We start from the raw sequence: 18,819 nt of genomic DNA, 5'->3' as shown, positions 1-18,819 counted from the left end.
GCAGAGACAAAGATTCATTTCCACTGTGACTAAATAATCCATAAATTACTCTAGAAACGGAAATTGATTGAGGTAATACAGACCTTTTTATAGGCACAGCTTCCAAAGATATCTTTTAGCCTCGGGCAGAGTCCTGACAGCGTGGTATTGTCAAAGCTCTGTCTTCAGTACCAGCCCACCCATCCTTACGCTTGCCTGAGGGGTTGATGGAGAATGAGAGTGTCAGGGAACACCCACTGATGATTTACGCTCCAGGGGGTGGGTCTCCATCCCTCAAACCTGGCCTCAGGGCCCCTGACCCCAGCACAGCATCTGGATGAGCCTCAAGTCTGAGGGTCCGTGTTTTTATTTTTATCAAAGCTCTTAAGGCCGTCTTAACAGTGTTAAAAGCATTTACCTTGGCAAGGAACAAGCCAGATTCAAGTCCTGGGGCATCTAATTACCAACTGCATGACCATTAGGCAAGTAACTTAGCTCCTCTAAGCCTGTAAAAATGGGAGTAATAATATTACTTACCTCAGGGGATTGATTAAATGAGATAATGTAGGTTAATCACTGTGGATGGAGTGGGCACAAAGTGAAGACTCAGTCAACGACAAGTCTTATTTCTTTGGTCCCTCAAGCCTCACCATCTTTTTCTTCTCTTTCATTAGAAAGCCTTTTGCTAAAAAAAAGAAAAAAGAAAAAAAAAAGAAAAGAAAAGCCTTTTGCTAGGGGAAAAAAAAACCTATTTGTAAAGACATTCACAAAGCACAGTAAATGAGTCTGATGGGACGAGGACAGCAGTGATGGGAATCTCTGAGGGGTTCTCACCAGGGAAGAGGAGTCCTTGGGCAGTCAGGATGCTTAATTCCAGAAGTTTAACTGCCTATAGCTCTCAGCAGCCTGGCTATGGCCTGTGGGCAGATGTGAAAATGGTAAGTGACTGAGGAACTCACTGGAACTAGAGAAGCCCCTGAAGAGATGTGGGACGAATTGCCACAAATCAGCCTCTGCCCTTCAAGTTTCACATTTCCATCCAACCGTCAAACCATCCATCCACCCACCCGTCCATCCATCCATCCCCCAGCTATTACACGAGCTCTTGACTACATGCCCAGTGCTGAGGAGACAGCAGTGAAAAAGACAGACCACAATTCCTGTCCAGAAGCTCAATTCTGTTAGTCTGAGTTGGGATGTTTTTATTTTTACTTTAAAATTGTGTTCTTCCTCTTACACTGCTGGTGGGAATGTGAACTGGCACCTCCACTCTAGAAAACAGTATGGAGTTTCCTCAAAAAAGCTAAAAATAGAGCTATCCTCTGATCCAGCAATTGCACTACTAGGTATTTACCCAAAGATACAAACATAGTGATCTGAAGGGGCACCTGCACCCCAGTGCTTATAGCAACAATGTCCACAATAGCCAAACTATGGAAAGAGCTCAGATGTCCACCAACAGATGAATGGATAAAGAAGATGTAATATACTCAGTGGAATATTACCCAGCCATCAAAAAGAATGAAAGCTTGCCATTTGTAAGATGTTGGTGTCACTTAAAAAATGTTTTAGCCAATCTCATAGGAGTGCAGTAATATCTTATTGTGGTTTCAACTGGCATTTCCCTAATGCTAACATCTTTTCATGTACTTACTTGCCACTCATGTATCCTCTTCATGAAATGTCTGTTCATGTCTTTCCTCCATTTTTAATTGTAAAGCTTGTTATTTTACTACTGCTGAGTTTGGAGGGTTCTTTACATACTCTAAAAATACTACTACTTAAAAAAAAATAAAAAAAAAAAAAAAATACTACTACTTTATCAAATGTCTGGTTTATAAATATTCTCTCCATCCATACCCTGACTTTTCACCCTCTTTACAGCATCTTTCATACAGTGAAAGTTTTTAACTTTGAAAAAACTCCAATTTATTCACATTTCCTTCATGGATTATGCTTTTGGTGTTTAGCCAATGAACTTTCTGCCTAGCCCTAGGTCCAGATTTCACCTATTTTTTTTTTCTGAAGGGGTTATGGTTTTACATTTTATATGAAAGGAAGTCCACCATTCATTTTTGTGTTAATTTTTGGATAATGTGTTTGGTTTGGGTTGGATCTTTAGGAGTTTTCTTTGTTTTTTTGCTTGTTTGCCTACAAGTGTTCATTTAGGTGTGTGGGGTTTTTTAAAGATTTTATTTACTTATTTGAGAGAGAGAGTGCATAAGCAGGTGGAGGGGCAGAGAGAGAAGTAGATTTCCCACTGAGCACACAGCCCCACACTGGGCTCAATCCCAGGACCCCAGGATCATGACTGGAGCCAAAGGCAGATGCTTAACCGACTTACCCACCCAGGTGTATTTTTAGCTGTATTTTTAAAGATTAATCTTTACAGCAACCTTTTGAAGTGGGTATTATATTATCATCCCATTTTATCATCCCATTTTAGATGGAGAACCCCACAGAGATTTGGTAATGTTGAAGAGGCTCGTAAGTGGTGAGGGAAAAGCTGGGGTTTGAAGGCAGGTCTCACTGATTCATAGGCTCTTGCATTGAACCCCTGCTCCTACTGCTGCATTCTATCCCATCCTCTCGGGGACAGCCTTGCTTCCTGGGCAAATGTTCCAGTTCCCTGAATACATTCCTTCATTTTGATTGACCTGGCCCTCACTTCAGCACACAGGGTAGTAGAGTTTGCAGCCTGCCAGAACTTGTCCAGGTGGCCTGGGACATGTTTGCAGGGTGGAGAACAGCAACAGCCTGGGAACTTCCCTGTATGCAAAGAGCTTGCCCTTCCAGTTTGGGGAAAGGCTCGTGCTAGTTTTCAGCATCATCCAGAGTGTTGCGGAACTGTTCAATCAGCTTACTGGTCTGGGGGTGGCAGGCGGAATATTTTAGGCTCCCCAAACACACACCCACCCACCCAAACACACACACACACACACACTTCATATAATAATTCCAAGTCCAGAATATAAAATCAATGTGCAGAAATCCAAGTCCAGAAAATTTCCATCCCCCATCTGCCAAAATAAAATCCAGTTAATAGAAGTCAACAGAATGACTTGGCATCTGGAGGCAAGGTTCCTATGGCCAGAACATGCTTCTCGCCCCCTCCAGTGGGGCAGTGTCACGGTCAGGATGGACCTGCCTCATTCATTGTCCTTCACGAGTAGGAGCTGGCAGCTGAAGGCGGACCTTTCCTCTCCAGCTCTCTCCTCTCCACCCACTGGCTGCAGATGTCCCAGCCAGGCCGGCCCAGGACCTTCTGCGCTCAGACCCCCAGAAGGCAATCAGCAGCTTCTAGGTCTACTTGCTCCTTCCCAGATCCCTGAGTATCAGTCCACTTGATGAGAGACCTAGGAGCTCTTTGCTTCTCTGCCCCTACTCTCAGAGCTTTTCCAATGACTGCTAAGCTTTGGTCCTGGCCTACAAGGATGAGATAAAGGTAGTGGCCCAAGCCAGTCTAATGACTCTAGTTGCTATGAGTATGTGTATGTATTTATTTTGCCAGATTCTTCAGAAGTCTCAGGAGTGCTTGAACCCACTGCTTGGCTGTTTCAACAAGTAGGTCAGCAGTAACACAGCCTGGTCCTGCATGTCCCTCTACTTCCACCCCTGGAAAGAAACTCACAGAGGAGTTTTATTTGAGATCCTGACAGCCTGCCTTGAGCCCTGGGTATCTCCCCCAGAGGAGCAATGCTTCAACATTCCCGTGATGGTCTCTGTGTATGGCCAATAGCAGCTTCTGGCTTCTTGCTCTCACGGAGCCAAGGGGAATTTCCTCAACTGATTCAGGCCATTTGACCCTGGTCATTCCTCTAGTGGCCTCAGCAAATGGTGCTGAAGGGCAGAAATCTGGGCCTGAGGCAAACTTTCTCAAGACCAGCAGGCTGTTTTCCTTCCCAGTCTCCATTCTCATCCACCCAATGGATCTCCTGACCTCCCTGACCATAAGGTCCTCCATCATCCTCCAGGCTTCCCTGTGGGAGGATCTGAGACTTGTCAGGGGCAAGCAGAGCTGCCCAGGGGACAATCAGTTTTGTCATGCCCTGCCCTACTCCGGCCAAAGCAAGTCATGAGTCTCCCTGTGACAACATCTTTGAGGTCCGTGTCTGACTCAAGGTGCAGGTTCCATCACATCTATACTCTTCCAGGGATCACGATTCTATTCTCCTATTTGCCCCTATATTCTTAAAAGGCTACCACCCTACTCCCCCTGTGCCAATGCTTTTCCATAGGCACCTAACAGATCTGGCTCTGCATCTCAACTGGCTCTTACTAGCTAGGTGGCTGCTGACTACTTGCTGTCTTAAGGGTAGTCCCCTCATCTATAAACGAGATGTTGTTCTCATAACATTGTTGTGGGTTCAAACAAGATTGTGTCTGTAAAGTATGGATAGTAGGCAAAGTTGATAGTGATCCTGGAACAAAGTTAATGCTCAGTAGTGGCTGTCCTTGGTCCATTTGACTGTTGTCCCTGGGCTCACCTCCAGTTGTTACCCTGCTTGCCAGAACTCATCCTGGGGTTCGCACAGAAACAGCTACAGAAAGAATGAGTTCTCTAGCTTCCACCTGTGGTCTCTACTCACCCATAACACCCCCACTATTTCCTGGGAGCCTCACAATGGGCATGGCGAGAGGCTCTATAGGTTTGGGCCCGAGGTAAGGCATTTCCTCCAGAGGTGGGATAGTCACTCCAGCCCATCAGCAGCAGATGAGAAGTGACCTACCCTGCCCTGTCCTGTGACAGCTCCTCCAGCAGCACCTGCCCTGGAATGTCCCTGGGGAGACCTGCCTCTTCAAGCACTTATAGTTTTCCCTGCTCTATGGGCCTCTCCAGGGAGGGGGCAACTCCATGGACAGAGGACCCGGGGGAACCACCAGGCTCAGCCTTGGAAAGTCTTCCTGCCTTGTATCCCTAGACACGGTGCAAGGTAACTTTGCCTACAGGGAAAGTTTCCCATCTGTTCTGCCTCTGCAGGTGCCTCTTCTCCCCTCTCTGCAAGTTTCTGCACTGAGCCCTTGGGCCAGATTCCTCCACGGCCCTGACACTGCCCCGTACTGGTCTCATCTCAGGGACAAGGCCATGGTCATGCTCCCGCTATTCCCTAAGCCTCATCCCTCATCCCTGTCCAACAAGCCACCCCAGTAACTGAGCCAAGGAGTCTACCTTCCCCATGGTCAACCCCAAATCAGGTGCCAGTTCCTCTGAAGGTGGGACAGAGAGTGATGCCGGGAAGGGGAGCTCCCTGCAGATAGGCACCCGACCTCTCATTCTACTCTCCTGCTGACCTTCAGCACACCAAGACTGGTTGACAAAGAGACAAAACAAAAACCCCAACAATAAAGGCAATGTAAAGCCCATCAAGCCAAGAGATTCAGACCAGAAAATCCCCATTGCAACTTTTAAAGTCTATTCTTGCCGTGGAGGGGGTGGGTTCCAAGTCCCCACACCCATCAGCAGAGACCCCTCGCACCGTCCTCAACCCCTCACAGACTTTTGGTACATGTGAGTGAGAATAAATGAATCGACTTCCGCTTAGGGCCGGGTGGAAATCCAGTGGAAATCTCTGGCTTCCCCGTTTAGGAAACCTCCCTGTCCAGGCACCTCCCCTAGCCCGGAGGGTGACAGCCAGGGTGCAGGTGGAAGGCTGACGCTGAGGAAGGGTGCGGGGTGGGGAGGGGCTCTGAGTCACCTGGACCCCTGGGGACGTTCCCTCTGCCCGGGCCAGGCCCCATGGCTGCCTGGGGCCCTAGGGTGCGGGTTAGGGTGTCCCCGCCCTCGCAGGGCAGGCTCGGCCCCTCCCACGTGGAAGGTGGGAGGGCCTGCGCCTCCCCGTCCCTGTCCCCGACCCGTCCCCGTCTCCGTCCCCACGGGGCCGCGGAGCAGGAAGGCAGACAGAGGCTCCGAGCCCTCCCCCGGCCTGGGCCGCAGCCCTGCGGGGAGTCCGGGTCCCCAGGGCGCCGACCCCATGGCCGCGGGCCTGGAGCAGCGCCTGGGCAGCCCCGCCGCCTTCACCCGCGACGACTTCGACGGCCACTGGCGCCGGTTGACCAGCGGCGGCTTCGGCCAGGTGTTCCAGGTGCGACACAGGCTCTGGGGGACCGAGTACGCGGTCAAGTGCTGTCCCTGCGGCCAGTGGGAGGCCACCAGGTACCTGCGGCTGCCCCGGCCCTTGGTGGGGGGGGACCTGGGCGGGGGCTTGGGGCTGAGACTCCTCACCTCAAGTCTCTAAACTCCACGGGGGGCCTGAGCAGCCTGTGGCCAGGTGGCCAGGTCAGCTGGTCTCCCTACCTGACGGCCCTTCCCATCTGCGGAATCCGCTGAGGGCAGAGGGGCAGAGGGGAGCAGGGACTGACCTCCAAAGACGCCTTTGTTCCATCTGGCCTCCCAAACTGGTTGGCCTCCTTCCCTGCTGGGTGTCAGGGCGGGATGACAGCTGTTGGTGGCCCTCCGCCAGGCCTGGATCCACCCCTCAGTTCTCAGGGCAGGCAGGGCTGGGCTTGCCCTCTGCCCAACGATGCTCAGGGACCTGCAGAGAAGCACACTGGCTCTCCCTTCCCACGGCCCTGGCTGTGGCCCCTGCCCAGCGGGTGTGGCCCGGGGCAGGGCCCTGGACGGAGACTGCCAGCCTGCTGGCCTGAGAGCCTGTACGGCCGCTTGCCTCTCACACCGGGCCTGCTGGCAAGTCAAGCTGGGAATGCTTGTCTCTGTCCTTGCTTATTTCTGGCTCCTTCCCCACTCATCATGTGCACTGTGGCCCCTCCTGGGAAGCCCTTCTTTTTCCCCTTGCTTCCTCTTTCTCAAAGCTTCCACCTGTCTCTGCCTTCCCATTGAGAGGAGCTCCAGTCTCCTTCCCACTGGGTTTGCTTGAAGTGGCTGCATAGTGTCCCCCCAGTACATCCATAAAGGAGACACTTAGGACGTGAAGTCTGAGTGTGAGGATTGTGTCATCCTCCCAAAGCTTCTGGGCCATCAATTAGAAGGCCTGGCAAAGGGGCATCTCCTAGTGACATCTTACACAGATGTTGTGTTCTCTTCGGTCACCATGCAAGACCCCAAGACACAGCCTGAGGTCCCACACACTTGAAACAGCCTCCTCGAAAAAATGAGTGGGAAATATCAGAAAGGGAGACAGAACATGAGAGACTCTTAATTCTGGGAAATGAACTAGGGGTGGTGGAAGGGGAGGTGGGTGGGGGTGAATGGGTGACGGGTACTGAGGGGGGCACTTGATGGGATGAGCACTGGGTGCTATTCTATATGTTGGCAAATTGAACTCCAATAAAAAATAAATTTATAATAAAAATAAAAGAAACAGCCTCCTCTCTAATTCTTGGGCCACCCACCTGCCTCAAGATGTGAGCAAAGTGAGACAACCCACAACTTGACCCTCTTCCTCCTTCCACACCCTCATGCTGGCTTTGCAGTGCAGTCAGATTTTTCTAGGGATGGTGCACATGGCTTAGACTTTGATGTGAAGGTCGAAAAGAAACAAATGGCATTGGTGAGACTGCATTGTTAGGCATTGACAACTACTTTCCCTTCCTGAGTTCTGGGAACTCTCTGAGGGAAATGGGTCAAGGGATTTAATGAAAATTAATGCCTGCTGAGTGTGGAGTACTACTCTAGGAGCTTTGTGTGTATTCACTAGATACTCTTTGCACATCCTCATTCATTCCTTCACTTGATGAATGCTTATTGTTCTTCTACTAAGTGGCAGGCACTATGCTAGACCCTGAGATATATTGATGAGTGCAACAGGTATGGCCCTGCTCTTGGAGCTTCCAGCCTGGGGAGACAGAGACACTTATCAGATAACTCCATGTGTAGATGTAAATGCACTGCTGTGAGAAGAGCAACAAGGAGATTTATGGTTCTGTGAGAGCTTATTAATAGAGTTTCACTGAGATCAGGAAAGGCTTCCTTGAGGAGATTGAATGGGAGAGTAAAGGATGAGTGTGAGCATAGTCATTGAAGAATGGAAAGTTTTCCAGGAAGAGGTAGCAGGAAGTGCAAAGGGCCTGTGTTAGAAGGGGCATAGTAAGGGAGAGGGTGGCGAAAAACTGTTGTGGCTGGAGTTGAGAGAGGGAGCAGCAGAAAGCCACTAAAGGGTTTGCAACCAGATTGGGGGTGTGTGATGAAAAGGAACTGATCTAATTTGCTGCATGGAGGAGGGATTGGAAAGGTAGGGCGGGTGCTGGGCCAGTTAGGGGTTGTCATGTTTAGGCAAAAGGTGATCGAAGTCCAGCCTGGCATGGGATGCTAGAGGAAAAGGAATGGATTATGCAGCATTTAGGAGGTAAACATCGCTTGACTTGATGCTGGGTTGTCTATGGAGGAGGGGGGCACGGTGAGGAAGAGGAGTATCAAGTTTAACTTGACGTTGGCGCCTTGGGTGGCTCAGGGGTTGAGCATCTGCCTTTGGCTCAGATTGTGATTCCGGAGTCCTGGGATTGAGTCCCACATGGGGCTCCCCGCAGGGAACCTGCTTCTCCCTCTGCCTGTGTCTCTGCCTCTGTGTCTCTCATGAATAAATAAATAAAATCTTAAGAAAAAAAAGGGTTAACCTGATGTCTGGCTTGCCGAGAGGAACAAAGGCTCCACTAGGATGTCTGTTCCATGAGAGCCGAGTCTGTGTCTGCTCACTGCTCTGTCCCCAGGGCCCAGCACATCGTTGGTGTCTGTTGAATGACGCTGTTGACAATTAACAAAGAGAATGTGAAAGGAGGCATAGGTTTGGAGAAGAAACTCGTGAGTTCAGTTTTGTACAGGTTGGGTTTAAGGTGCCCTTTAAACAGCCAAAAAGAATTGTCAAGTAGGTTTCAGGTGAAGGTCTGGGTTAACCATTGTGAAAATTTGTGAGTGTATTATTGTAGGTGGTAATCGGAGCTAGGGCATGGATGACATGCGTTCCCTCTAGGTAGTAAGTAAGCCAAAGTCCTGACCTCGTGGAGTTTATAGTCTAAGGATGGAAGATAGAAAAATAAGTAAGTTATACATAGATAAATAATTTTTATCTATAGCACTTGCAACCACCTGACATTTTATTGGTTAAGATACCTAAAGAGAGTTGAATCGAGCTCCACAACTCGCAGGCTCCCTGCTCAGCGGGGAGTCTTCTCCCTCTGCCTCCTCTCCCCCTGCTCATGCTCTATCTCTGCCTCTCTCTCTCTTTCTCAAATAAAGAAATAAAATCTTTTTAAAAAATATGTCAAGAGAGTTGAATAATTGGATCTTCCAAGAAAACATTTGATCTGGAAATATTAATTTGTAGGCTGTTTGTGTATGGGAGTGGAAGGACAAGGACTGCCAGAGTTGGGGTAGGGTTGCTATTTAATATAGGCGGAAATCCTTACTAATTAGTACCATTTGAGTAGAGAATTTGAAGCAAAGGAGTAGCAAGCTTTGTGGCTCTCTTAGAGGCAGAGGGAACAGCAAGTGCAAAGGTCCCGATGGGGGAACATGCTTGACATGGTGGAGGACCGGCAAGAGGCCCTTATGGCAGGAACACAGTTGGGGAGGGTCAGCAAGCTATGCCGGGGAAAGATCATGCGGAGCTTTGTAGACCAGTGTGAGAACTTTGGCTTTTACTCTGAATGAGAAGAAAGCCAGCAGAGGGTCTTTAGCAGAGTGGTGACATACTTTGCCTGACATTTTACAAGTATCACTTTGGCCCCTAGGTTGAGGATGGATGGCAGAGGGGAAGAGAGAAGCAGGGAGGCTAATTAGGAGGCTGGGGTGGAGATGGCACTGGGTAGAGGTGGTGAGAAGTGGTCAGATTGTTGCTCTATTTTGAGGGTAGAGCTGACAGGATGTGCTGAGGGACTGGTCTCAGGAAGGAGATGATGAGGAGCCAAGGAGCACGTTGGATCTTTGAGGACTGGGAGGATGGAGGCCCCATTCACCGAGAGGGAGGGGCAGGTGGCAAGGGGAGAACCAGGAGCTCTGCTTCAGACACGCTTCGTGCAGGACTTCACCAGGTACTGAGGTTGTAAGAGACAGTGCAGAGTGAGACGGGAAGGGCCAGCCTGGGACTGGGCCTGGGCGCTGAGTACAGGACAGGAGGAGAGGGAGGGGTCTTAGAGAATCCTGGCACCTGGCCCAGGGAAGTGAATACTTCAAGAAAAAAAGAGTGCAAGACCTGGCTGGTAAACCAAGACTTGGGACGTTTGTACGGGCTGTAGCACTGCGGGGGTCTTTGCACACCTTAGGAACAGCTGGTCGGAGAAGCATGGAGACCAGACACCTGATGATGGGGGCTGGTGGGGGGTGGGCATCGGGCACAGTCTGGGTGTCCCCAGGGCAATTATAGGAGCTGCTGTCGTTCCCATTTTACAGTTAAGAAACTGAGGCCCAGAGAGCTTCCTTGGCCAGAGTCATGCAGAGAATAAGTGGTAAAACTGCTATTTGAAATCAGGGCAGATCCCTGGCTTTTCCCCCCTCCAAGACAGGGAATCTCAGTTCCTGGGAACTCAAAAGGACCAGAGGAGACAGATGAAGTACCACAGAGGTGAAAGAGAGGTCCCAGGAACGGTGCAGAGGCCAGAGGGGGAGGCTGGGGGGTGGGGAGACAGGAAGCCACCCTGTCCAGATGTGAGGGTGAGCAGGTGGGGTTTTTCTGGAGGTCAGCTGTCTCTGGCTGGCTTCCCAGGGCCGCACGCACACTCCCAGCAGCCTCCAACCAACCGCAGAGCCCACACAGCTTTGCAAATGCTGTGCTTTTAAAAATGTCATTTCTCCCTAATCCTCATCCCCGCAATCCCCAAACAGTCTCAACGACTTGATTTGCATATCTACCTTTCAGGGGGCACACACGGTGAAAGGAGGGAGCCAGTGGGCAAAGGCTTCTTTCCTAAGGCCTTCCCTTAAGTCTTGACTTCTGTTTGGTTTGACAAAGATGCATTGTGTTCTGCATGGCAATGTGCCGCTTTGGGAGACCCGGGGCGAATAATCCAGTTCATCCCCAACACGCAGCCTTGCAGACCTGGCTTCAGGGCAGAGGAGCAGTGTGAGGAAGCGTGGTGCCACAGTAGCTGGCAAAGCTGACCACACAGCAGCCCATACTGCCTGATGGAGGGGGGAGGCTGGAGAGGGGAGGGAGAGGGGGAGTGAAGGGAGAGAGCAAGGGAGAGAGATACCGGGCACATGTAAATGTAAAAGAATATACTAAAATATTAACAGGCCAACTCTGGAAGGTTGGATTACTGATGGTCTAATTTTCCTCTTCAGAGCTCTTTGTAGTCCCTTGATTTTCTACAAGGATGTGTATTACTTTCATCACCAAATGGCAATAGATGGGATCTTAAAACAGAAGCATGAGGCGTGATGTAGGTCCTCCAGGGGTCTGCGATCTGGATCTGGCGGGGGACAAGTGGCAGAGTAAACAGGAGGCCTTTTGTGGCCGCCTCTGTAGAATGGACTCTCTCCTGGGCTTGCATGCTCCTCCCCTTCCTGTCGTGTGGGGACCCCACTCTGCAACTTGTGGGGCCTCCTGCTAGGACTCTCCTTCCTCCTGTAAGCTCCCCACCCCCCCACCCCCCACCCTCCGGGGCCTCTCTGCCTCTCCAGCACCTGGCTCCAGCCTTGCCTATTGTTCTACCGGTGGCTCTTGGAATTAAGGGGCCATCTCCCTCCATCCCTGACCCCCGCGTCTCCACAGTTCCCATGTGGATTGCCTCATTGAAGAAGCCGCCAAAATGGAGAAGATCAAATTTCAGCACATCGTGTCCATCTACGGGGTGTGCAGGCAGCCCCTGGGCATTGTGATGGAGTTCATGACCAACGGCTCCCTGGAGAAGATGCTGCCCACGCACAGCCTCTCCTGGCAGCTCAAGTTCCGCATCATCCACGAGACCAGCCTGGCCATGAACTTTCTCCACAGCGTTAAGCCACCTCTGCTCCACCTGAACCTCAAGCCAAGCAACATCCTCCTGGACAACAACATGCATGTCAAGGTAAAGGTCCCCGTGGAGCTCCCTGCCCTCTTTCCACTCCAGAGTCTCCTGCAGGTGAGCCTCCTGACTGGCCTGCTGGGAGTTTTAAGTAGCTCCCTTCATAGACAAATACTGAAGGCAGAATCACACCTAAAACAAAGACCGATGAGGGGGATGGCTCAGCGGTTTAGTGCCTGCCTGGGTGGCTCAGCGGTTTAGCGCCTGCCTTTGGCCCAGGGCGTGATCCTGGAGTCCCGGGATCGAGTCCCACATCGGGCTCTCTGCATGGAGCCTGCTTCTCCCTCTTCCTTTGTCTCTGTCTCTCTCTCTCTCATGAATAAATAAATAAAATCTTTAAGAATAAAAAAAACAACAAAAACTGATGAGCAGTGGAGTTCGGTGCATGAGTTTGGGTGTCAGGATGTCTGCAATAACCCTCTTTGGGCCTCAGTCTTCTGTTTCTACTGTGTGTAAAGTATTCCCTATCCCTCCCCTTGTTTGCTTTGGGTGAGGATGTGTGTAAATGAGATGATTCCTAGGAAAGGTTATGACGGGCTTCAGTTCTGAAAAATGTGCCACAGGACCTTTGCATATTCTGTGCCTACTGCCAGGAACAGTGCTCCCCTACTCCCTTCTTTATTTAGCAAGTCATGCTCATCTTTCAGCTTTCTGCTTAAACATTACCCCCTCGGGGAAGTTTTCCCTGGTCTACCCCGATAGGCCCCACTGTATATCCTCACGGTACCTCTGTCTCTTTGTATCGCTAACCCCCACTGTAAGTCTATAGACATTTGTCTGGGATCAAGTTCCGCATGGGGCTCCCCATGGGGAGCCTGCTTCTCCCTCTACCTATGTCTCTGCCTCTCTCTGTGTGACTCACAAATAAATTAAATAAATAAATAAAATCTTAAAAAAAAAAAAAAAGCACCACAAGTTAAAAGTTCCTATTATTTCCAGTATACAGATGAGGACATTGAGGGTCTGAGGAGACCAGTAACCAGGTCGCATGTGGCAGAGATGGCAGGGGGGTGCTGGGCTGTCACCCACTACACCCTCCTGGAAAGGGGTAGGCTACAGGAAGGTGCGAGTGAAGGCAGTTTCTGGAGGCAAGACTATTGCGACTTTTTCCTAGATTTCAGACTTCGGCCTGTCCAAGTGGATGGAACAGTCAACCGGGATGCAGTGCATCCAGAGGTCAGCTCTGCGGGGCACCCTCAGCTACATCCCCCCTGAGATGTTCTTGGAAAGTAACAAACCCCCAGGGCGCAAGTACGATGTGTACAGGTGAGAGGTGGCTGGACTCTGTGCCACATTGCTGGGGCCGGGGGCGAGCTGGTTATCACCACCCTGCCTGACCCCTGCTCCCCCACCCAGTCCCAAGGACATGGGGACAGGGAAGAGGAGGGGTGGAGCGGCACTCTGGTTGGAGAGGCTTTGCCTGGGAGGGTAAGGTCCATGGGGCTCCCGGGTGACCTCGGGTATCTGAGAAGGTGACTCGGGGCATCTGTCCTGTCTTGCAGCTTTGCGATCATCATCTGGGAGCTCCTCACTCAGAAGAAACCATATTCAGGTAGCAGGCAGGGGTGGCAGCATGGGGTGGGGTCCTGGAGGGTGCTGTGCGAGGCTGGGGGCGTGTGGGGGCAGGAGAAGTGGCAGCTTTGGGTTGGGGAGCCATGGGAAGGATGCCCCTCCCCCCTGCCTCCCTGCCCTACTTTCTGGAGCTCACCTAACAGTACAGCACATGTCAGCCCAGACCACGCTTCTGCCTCTAATGCCTTTGCTTCCTACGTATTCTTTCCTGCCTCTCCTGCCCTCACCCCTGCCACCTAGATGCCAGGTACCTGGTGTGCCAGGAAATCTGGATGAGCTTACAGAATCCAAAGTCAAAGCCTGAAACTAGGCCTTTGGGCAGCACAGGGCTGCAGTGTGGGGTCACGTGGAGGTGGCTGCGGCTGGACCACAGACCCAACGGCTCACACTGGACCCTCAACTCACACCTGCAACCTAGCTGTTCATTCACCATGCATTGATGTTGCCCCTGCTGTGTGCACCCCGGTGGGGATCCTCGGAGCCCCCCACAGCCTGGCCCAGCCCCTCTGGCTCAGCCTCCCGGCGTGCACACAGCCTGGACCTCCCCTCACAGGCTTCAACATGGTGACTATTGTTGTCCGAGTGGCCGCAGGTATGCGGCCCTCCCTGCAGCCTGTCTCCGATGAGTGGCCAGGAGAGGCCCAGCAGATGGTGAACCTGATGAGGCGCTGTTGGGATCAGGACCCCAAGAAGAGGCCCTGCTTTCCAGGTTCTCCTCGGGTCTGACCTGCCCAAGGGACTGGGGAGCTGGGTGGGGCTGGAGGGCATGGGAGCCAGGCTGAGGTTAGAGAGGGCTGGAGAGGAGGCGCCTGGAGCCTGGGCCCCTCTGGAGGGCTCTGCGCGGGGCGCTGGGGCACAGCCTGCCTCATAGTGCCGAGAGGAGGGCAGCTGATGACTGTGGTGGGCCCCGTCTGTCTGGGTTACCATGCACCCCATGGGATGTAGAATAGAAAACCCAAACTGGGTGGGTCTGGGCCTGGCTCTCCTGCTTCTGAGTTCCCCATTAGCTTGGGTCCTTCCAGGGCCACAGCAGCATTTGTAAAATGTTCCCAGACCATGAGATCACGGGCATGGATGGACGTCGAGGGTGCCCACCTCTGTAGCGACTTTGGAAACGCACACATGTGTAATCGTGAGCATTAGTCCTGCCCCCTCATTGATGGAAAAAGACGACCCTCTGAGGGTCAGTGACCGGCTAACTGTGGTCCCACTGAGCTGTGGCGGGGACCCAGCTTTCCTGCCTCCTGGTGTGCATGTACAGTGTATGTGAGCACAGGAATGGATTTGGGGGATGGGGGGAGATGGGGAATGTTAGGATTATCTAAAATGGGGAAGGAACTGGTGGCCAGCCTGTTGCTTCTTTTTCTGTCTCTCCTTCATGGGGCAGACATCACTGTTGAGACAGATATGCTACTGTCCCTGCTCCAGAGTCCTGTGGCAGACCCAGAGAGTGAGGCTCTGGCCAGGAAGGTGTCCTGCAAGCTGTCTCTGCACCGGCCAGGGGAGGTGAGTGTGTGTGTGGTGGGGGAGTGCTTGGGGGGTCTCTGGGGATCCCCAGGGATGCCTGCATGGGCGTGTCCTTCACAAGGTCCCCAATTAAGGCAGCAGCTGGGGGCTGAGAGCCAGCCCACACTGCGGGCCACACCAGGCAGCCCACCTGGGACAGCTTCTCCTAATTTGCACAGTGGTGGCTGTGACTCAGAGCCCCTGAGAAGGACACACCATTGCTTGCATATGTGGGATTAATCAGAGGCCTGCCTGCAAGCTTTCATGCCACAGCATTAGCGTCATCATGGTGACGTGATAGTCCCTAACATGGGAACCAGCCGTGGGCTGGCAGGGGGCTCCTGGCCCAACCACAGAGCCGGCCACCCTGCACTCCATGTGTCCCAAGGGGAAGTCGAGGCCCTGGACCACCTCTTTCTGGCAGGGTCTCCCCTGCTCAGGACTTCGCTGCAGATGCAGCTGTTGGCAGGAATGACCCGGGAGGGGCTTCCTAGCACCCACGTGGGACATGAGTCCCGACAGGTGCTGGAGAGCGCTGGAGAGAGGGCAGGAGTGCGGGAGGGTACAGAGCAGAACGGCCCGCTGGTCAATCCCCCTGTCTTTTGATCCCCTCCTGCTCAGGTCAGTGAAGAGGTCAGCCCACAGCTAACAGACAGTGGTGAGTCTGCCGCAGCTGGAACCACAGAACTCACAGCCGAGGGGAAAGTGGAACCAAACCACACCCTTCCCACCTACCCCCGCCCACCCCGCCCCCTCCTCCCCACTCCGACCCTCTGCCCAGCTTGTCCCAAATCAGAAGTTGGTGTGTCCCTTTCCTGGCACCAGCTCCAGGTTCCAGAAATGCACATGCCCTCAGGGGTCAGGTTTGTGTTCTCAGGAGGCCAGACTCCTCCTTTCCTGGCCCCGGAGGTGGAGCCTTGGCTTGCAACCCTGGCTGCACATTAGAATTACCTGGGGGGGTGAAAGCTGTCCGGGTGCCTGGCCCACCTGGACTGATGAAATCAGAATCTCGGGGGGTGGGTGGGGGGAGCTGTTGGCCTGGGCAGGGATTTCTGTTGTTGCTGCTTGTTTGTTTTGGAAATTGTTGCTTTTAATCATAATAGAGCAGAAGGAAGCCTTAGTATCTTCAGGAGGAGTTCACACCATAGAGCCTACTTTCTGCTGGCATTGACTTACTGTGTGCCAAGCGCGCTCCTGAAAGCTCTTGCCTGCCCAGGTTGTCCTCACAAGGGTAACATGAGGTGGGCATTGTTTGCGGCCCACGTATGGATCAGGCTCTGGAGGCTCAAGGATGCAGGGAATTGGCAAAAGTCAGGTGGTGCTAAGGGTGGAGCCAGGGTTCACTCACAGGCCTCTTTCTGCCCCGTCCTGACAGGAAGGGCTGCCAGGGTCTGCTCTCTAGGACAAGGGGGGCTGTGCAGAGATCTGTGACAGCAGGAAAGGCTGCCTGCCCGCCCTCCCGCAGTCTCTGGGCCCGGATGGCACTTCCAGGAGGCAGGGGGCTGGACGAGATGACCTCTGGATGGGTCAGAGGTCCTTTTTTCAACCTGCATCTTCCTCCTAGCAGACTTGGGAGACTACCTGAAGCGGGTCCTGCAGCTCTCGGACACTGGGGACCCAGTCCCAAGCAATGAGGGGCTGTGCATCTACGAGAACAAAGTCACCCCCCTCCACCTCCTGGTGGTGCAGGGCAGCGTGGAGCAGGTGAGGCTGCTGCTGGCCCACGGGGTCCACGTGGACTGCCGGACAGCCTGCGGCTACACGCCCCTCCTCATCGCCACCCAGGACCAGCAGCCCGACCTCTGCGCCCTGCTCCTGGAGCATGGGGCGGACGCCAACCTGGCAGATGAAGAGGGCTGGGCGCCGCTGCACTTTGCGGCCCAGAACGGAGACGACCGTACTGCCCGCCTGCTCCTGGACCACGGCGCCCACGTAGATGCCCAGGAGCACGAGGGGTGGACCCCACTCCACCTGGCCGCACAGAACAACTTCGAGAATGTGGCACGGCTTCTGGTCTCCCGCCAAGCTGACCCCAACGTGCGCGAGGCGGAGGGCAAGACCCCCCTCCACGTGGCCGCCTACTTTGGCCACATCAGCCTGGTCAAGCTGCTGACAGGCCAGGGGGCTGAGCTGGATGCCCAGCAGAGAAACCTGAGGACACCACTGCACCTGGCAGTGGAGCGAGGCAAAGTGAGGGCCATCCAACACCTGTTGAAGAGTGGGGCGGCTCCCGATGCCCTAGACCAGAGTGGCTACAGCCCACTGCACCTGGCAGCTGCCAGGGGAAAGTATCTTATCTGCAAGATGCTGCTCAGGTATGGGGCCAGCCTCGAGCTGCCGACCCAGCAGGGCTGGACACCCCTACATCTAGCAGCCTACAAGGGCCACTTGGAGATCATCCACCTGCTGGCTGAGAGCCATGCAGACCTGGGGGCTCCTGGAGGCATGAAGTGGACGCCCCTGCACCTGGCTGCCCGCCACGGGGAGGAGGTGGTGGTGTTAGCACTGCTGCAGTGTGGAGCTGACCCCAGTGCTGCCGAGCAGTCCGGCTGGACACCCCTCCATCTGGCTGTCCAGAGGGGCGCCTTTCTGAGCGTCATCAACCTCCTGGAGCACCGTGCAGACGTCCATGCCCGTAACAAAGTGGGCTGGACGCCGGCCCACCTGGCTGCCCTCAAGGGCGACGTGTCCATCCTCAAAGTGCTGGTCGAAGCCGGTGCCCAGCTGGACATCCGGGATGGGGTGGGCTGCACACCCCTGCAGCTGGCCCTCCAGAACCAGAAGCAGAACATGATCGCCTTCCTGGAGGGCAAGGGGCCCCCACTGGCCACCCTGGGTGGCACTGAGCCTGCAGCCCAGACCGAAGTTTAAGCAACCAGGGACCTTCTCACTGGTGAGGAAGAGGGGTTGGTGGAGGTGAAGCTGGGTTCTGGCAAGGCCCCTTCCCCTGTACTTGCCACCTGCCCCTGAGCTCACAGGGACCCTTGCATCCCAGGAGCCTTCCCTGAAGGTGAAGGGAGGCACAGAGAAGGGAAATGCTCCCTCCCAGCTGCTGCCTGTGTGACCTGGCCCTGATCCCCAGCAAGACAGGACAGCCAGGCACGTGCTTCTTTTCAAAAGGGGCAGGAGCTAAAAGTTGGGAGGAAATTTCCACCCACTCTTTGAAGCCCCTTCTGGTCCCCGGTTGCCACATGGACCACACTGTCCCAGTGGGCCTGGCTCCAGCGCCTGGCTCTCCCATGTGGTTTCGGGGGTGAAGGACCGGTGTGCTCCAGGTGCCCATGCGTGATCCTCTGTGGACACTCCGGCCCTGGCCTCCCCTGCCTCCCCTTCACCGTGTCTAGTTATATGGCCAAGTTTCAAGCCCTGATGTCAATAAAACTGTGGACCCGAGTCTCCCCTTTGGAGATGGGCTGACCTGAAGGGCCAGTCGTGTTAGTATGGGATGTGGTGTGTGTGAGTTTGTCCAGCAGGAGGAGGCCGGGGCCAGAGGTGAGGAGTCAGACCGGGATGTGATGCTGAGGGCTGGCTCATTGTGGCTCAGCGTGGAGCTCACAGGGCAGGGACTTCCTTCCCAGCAGCAGCAGCTCAGATCTCTCTCCTGGGCCCACACCCTGGCCACCAGTCTGCTGGCCTGGCCTGTCCTACAGGTTGTGGGGCAGGTTGGGGCAGGGCTGGGGCTGCTCACACTAACCTTGTGGGACAGGGCCCAGGCTCTGCCGGGAATGGTCCACCTCAGAGGGGAAGGGGGCGGGGGTTCGAGTGGGGCCTCATGGGCGCCCTAAAGTCCCATCCTGCCCCTCTCCG

The 18,819-nt window shown here is 53.7% G+C and overlaps 1 protein-coding gene across 1 annotated transcript; it reads left to right on the top strand.

Moving 5' to 3' along the window:
* The first annotated feature begins 5,951 nt into the window (after positions 1-5,951).
* On the top strand, positions 5,952-18,392 carry ANKK1 (ankyrin repeat and kinase domain containing 1). The gene is made up of 8 exons (XM_041773001.1): positions 5,952-6,133; positions 11,643-11,937; positions 13,049-13,200; positions 13,437-13,486; positions 14,060-14,215; positions 14,894-15,012; positions 15,634-15,670; positions 16,580-18,392. The coding sequence occupies exons 1-8, from the start codon at positions 5,952-5,954 to the stop codon at positions 17,881-17,883; spliced, it is 2,295 nt and encodes a 764-aa protein (XP_041628935.1). The 3' UTR covers positions 17,884-18,392.
* The last annotated feature ends 427 nt before the right edge of the window (positions 18,393-18,819 follow it).

This window comes from Vulpes lagopus, chromosome 10, assembly GCF_018345385.1.
Source record: "Vulpes lagopus strain Blue_001 chromosome 10, ASM1834538v1, whole genome shotgun sequence".
Classification (NCBI taxonomy): domain Eukaryota; kingdom Metazoa; phylum Chordata; class Mammalia; order Carnivora; family Canidae; genus Vulpes; species Vulpes lagopus.
The sequence above is the reverse complement of the archived record's forward strand: the minus strand, read 5'-3'. Positions and strand labels throughout refer to the sequence as shown.

What these genes read in the sequence shown, in the direction of transcription:
- ANKK1 (XM_041773001.1), top strand. Translation starts at nt 5,952, where the DNA reads ATGGCCGCGGGCCTGGAGCAGCGCCTGGGCAGCCCCGCCGCCTTCACC. An exon ending in ACAACAACATGCATGTCAAG is followed by an intron (nt 11,938 to 13,048) that starts GTAAAGGTCCCC and finishes ACTTTTTCCTAG; the next exon opens with ATTTCAGACTTCGGCCTGTC. An exon ending in CTCTGCACCGGCCAGGGGAG is followed by an intron (nt 15,013 to 15,633) that starts GTGAGTGTGTGT and finishes CCTCCTGCTCAG; the next exon opens with GTCAGTGAAGAGGTCAGCCC.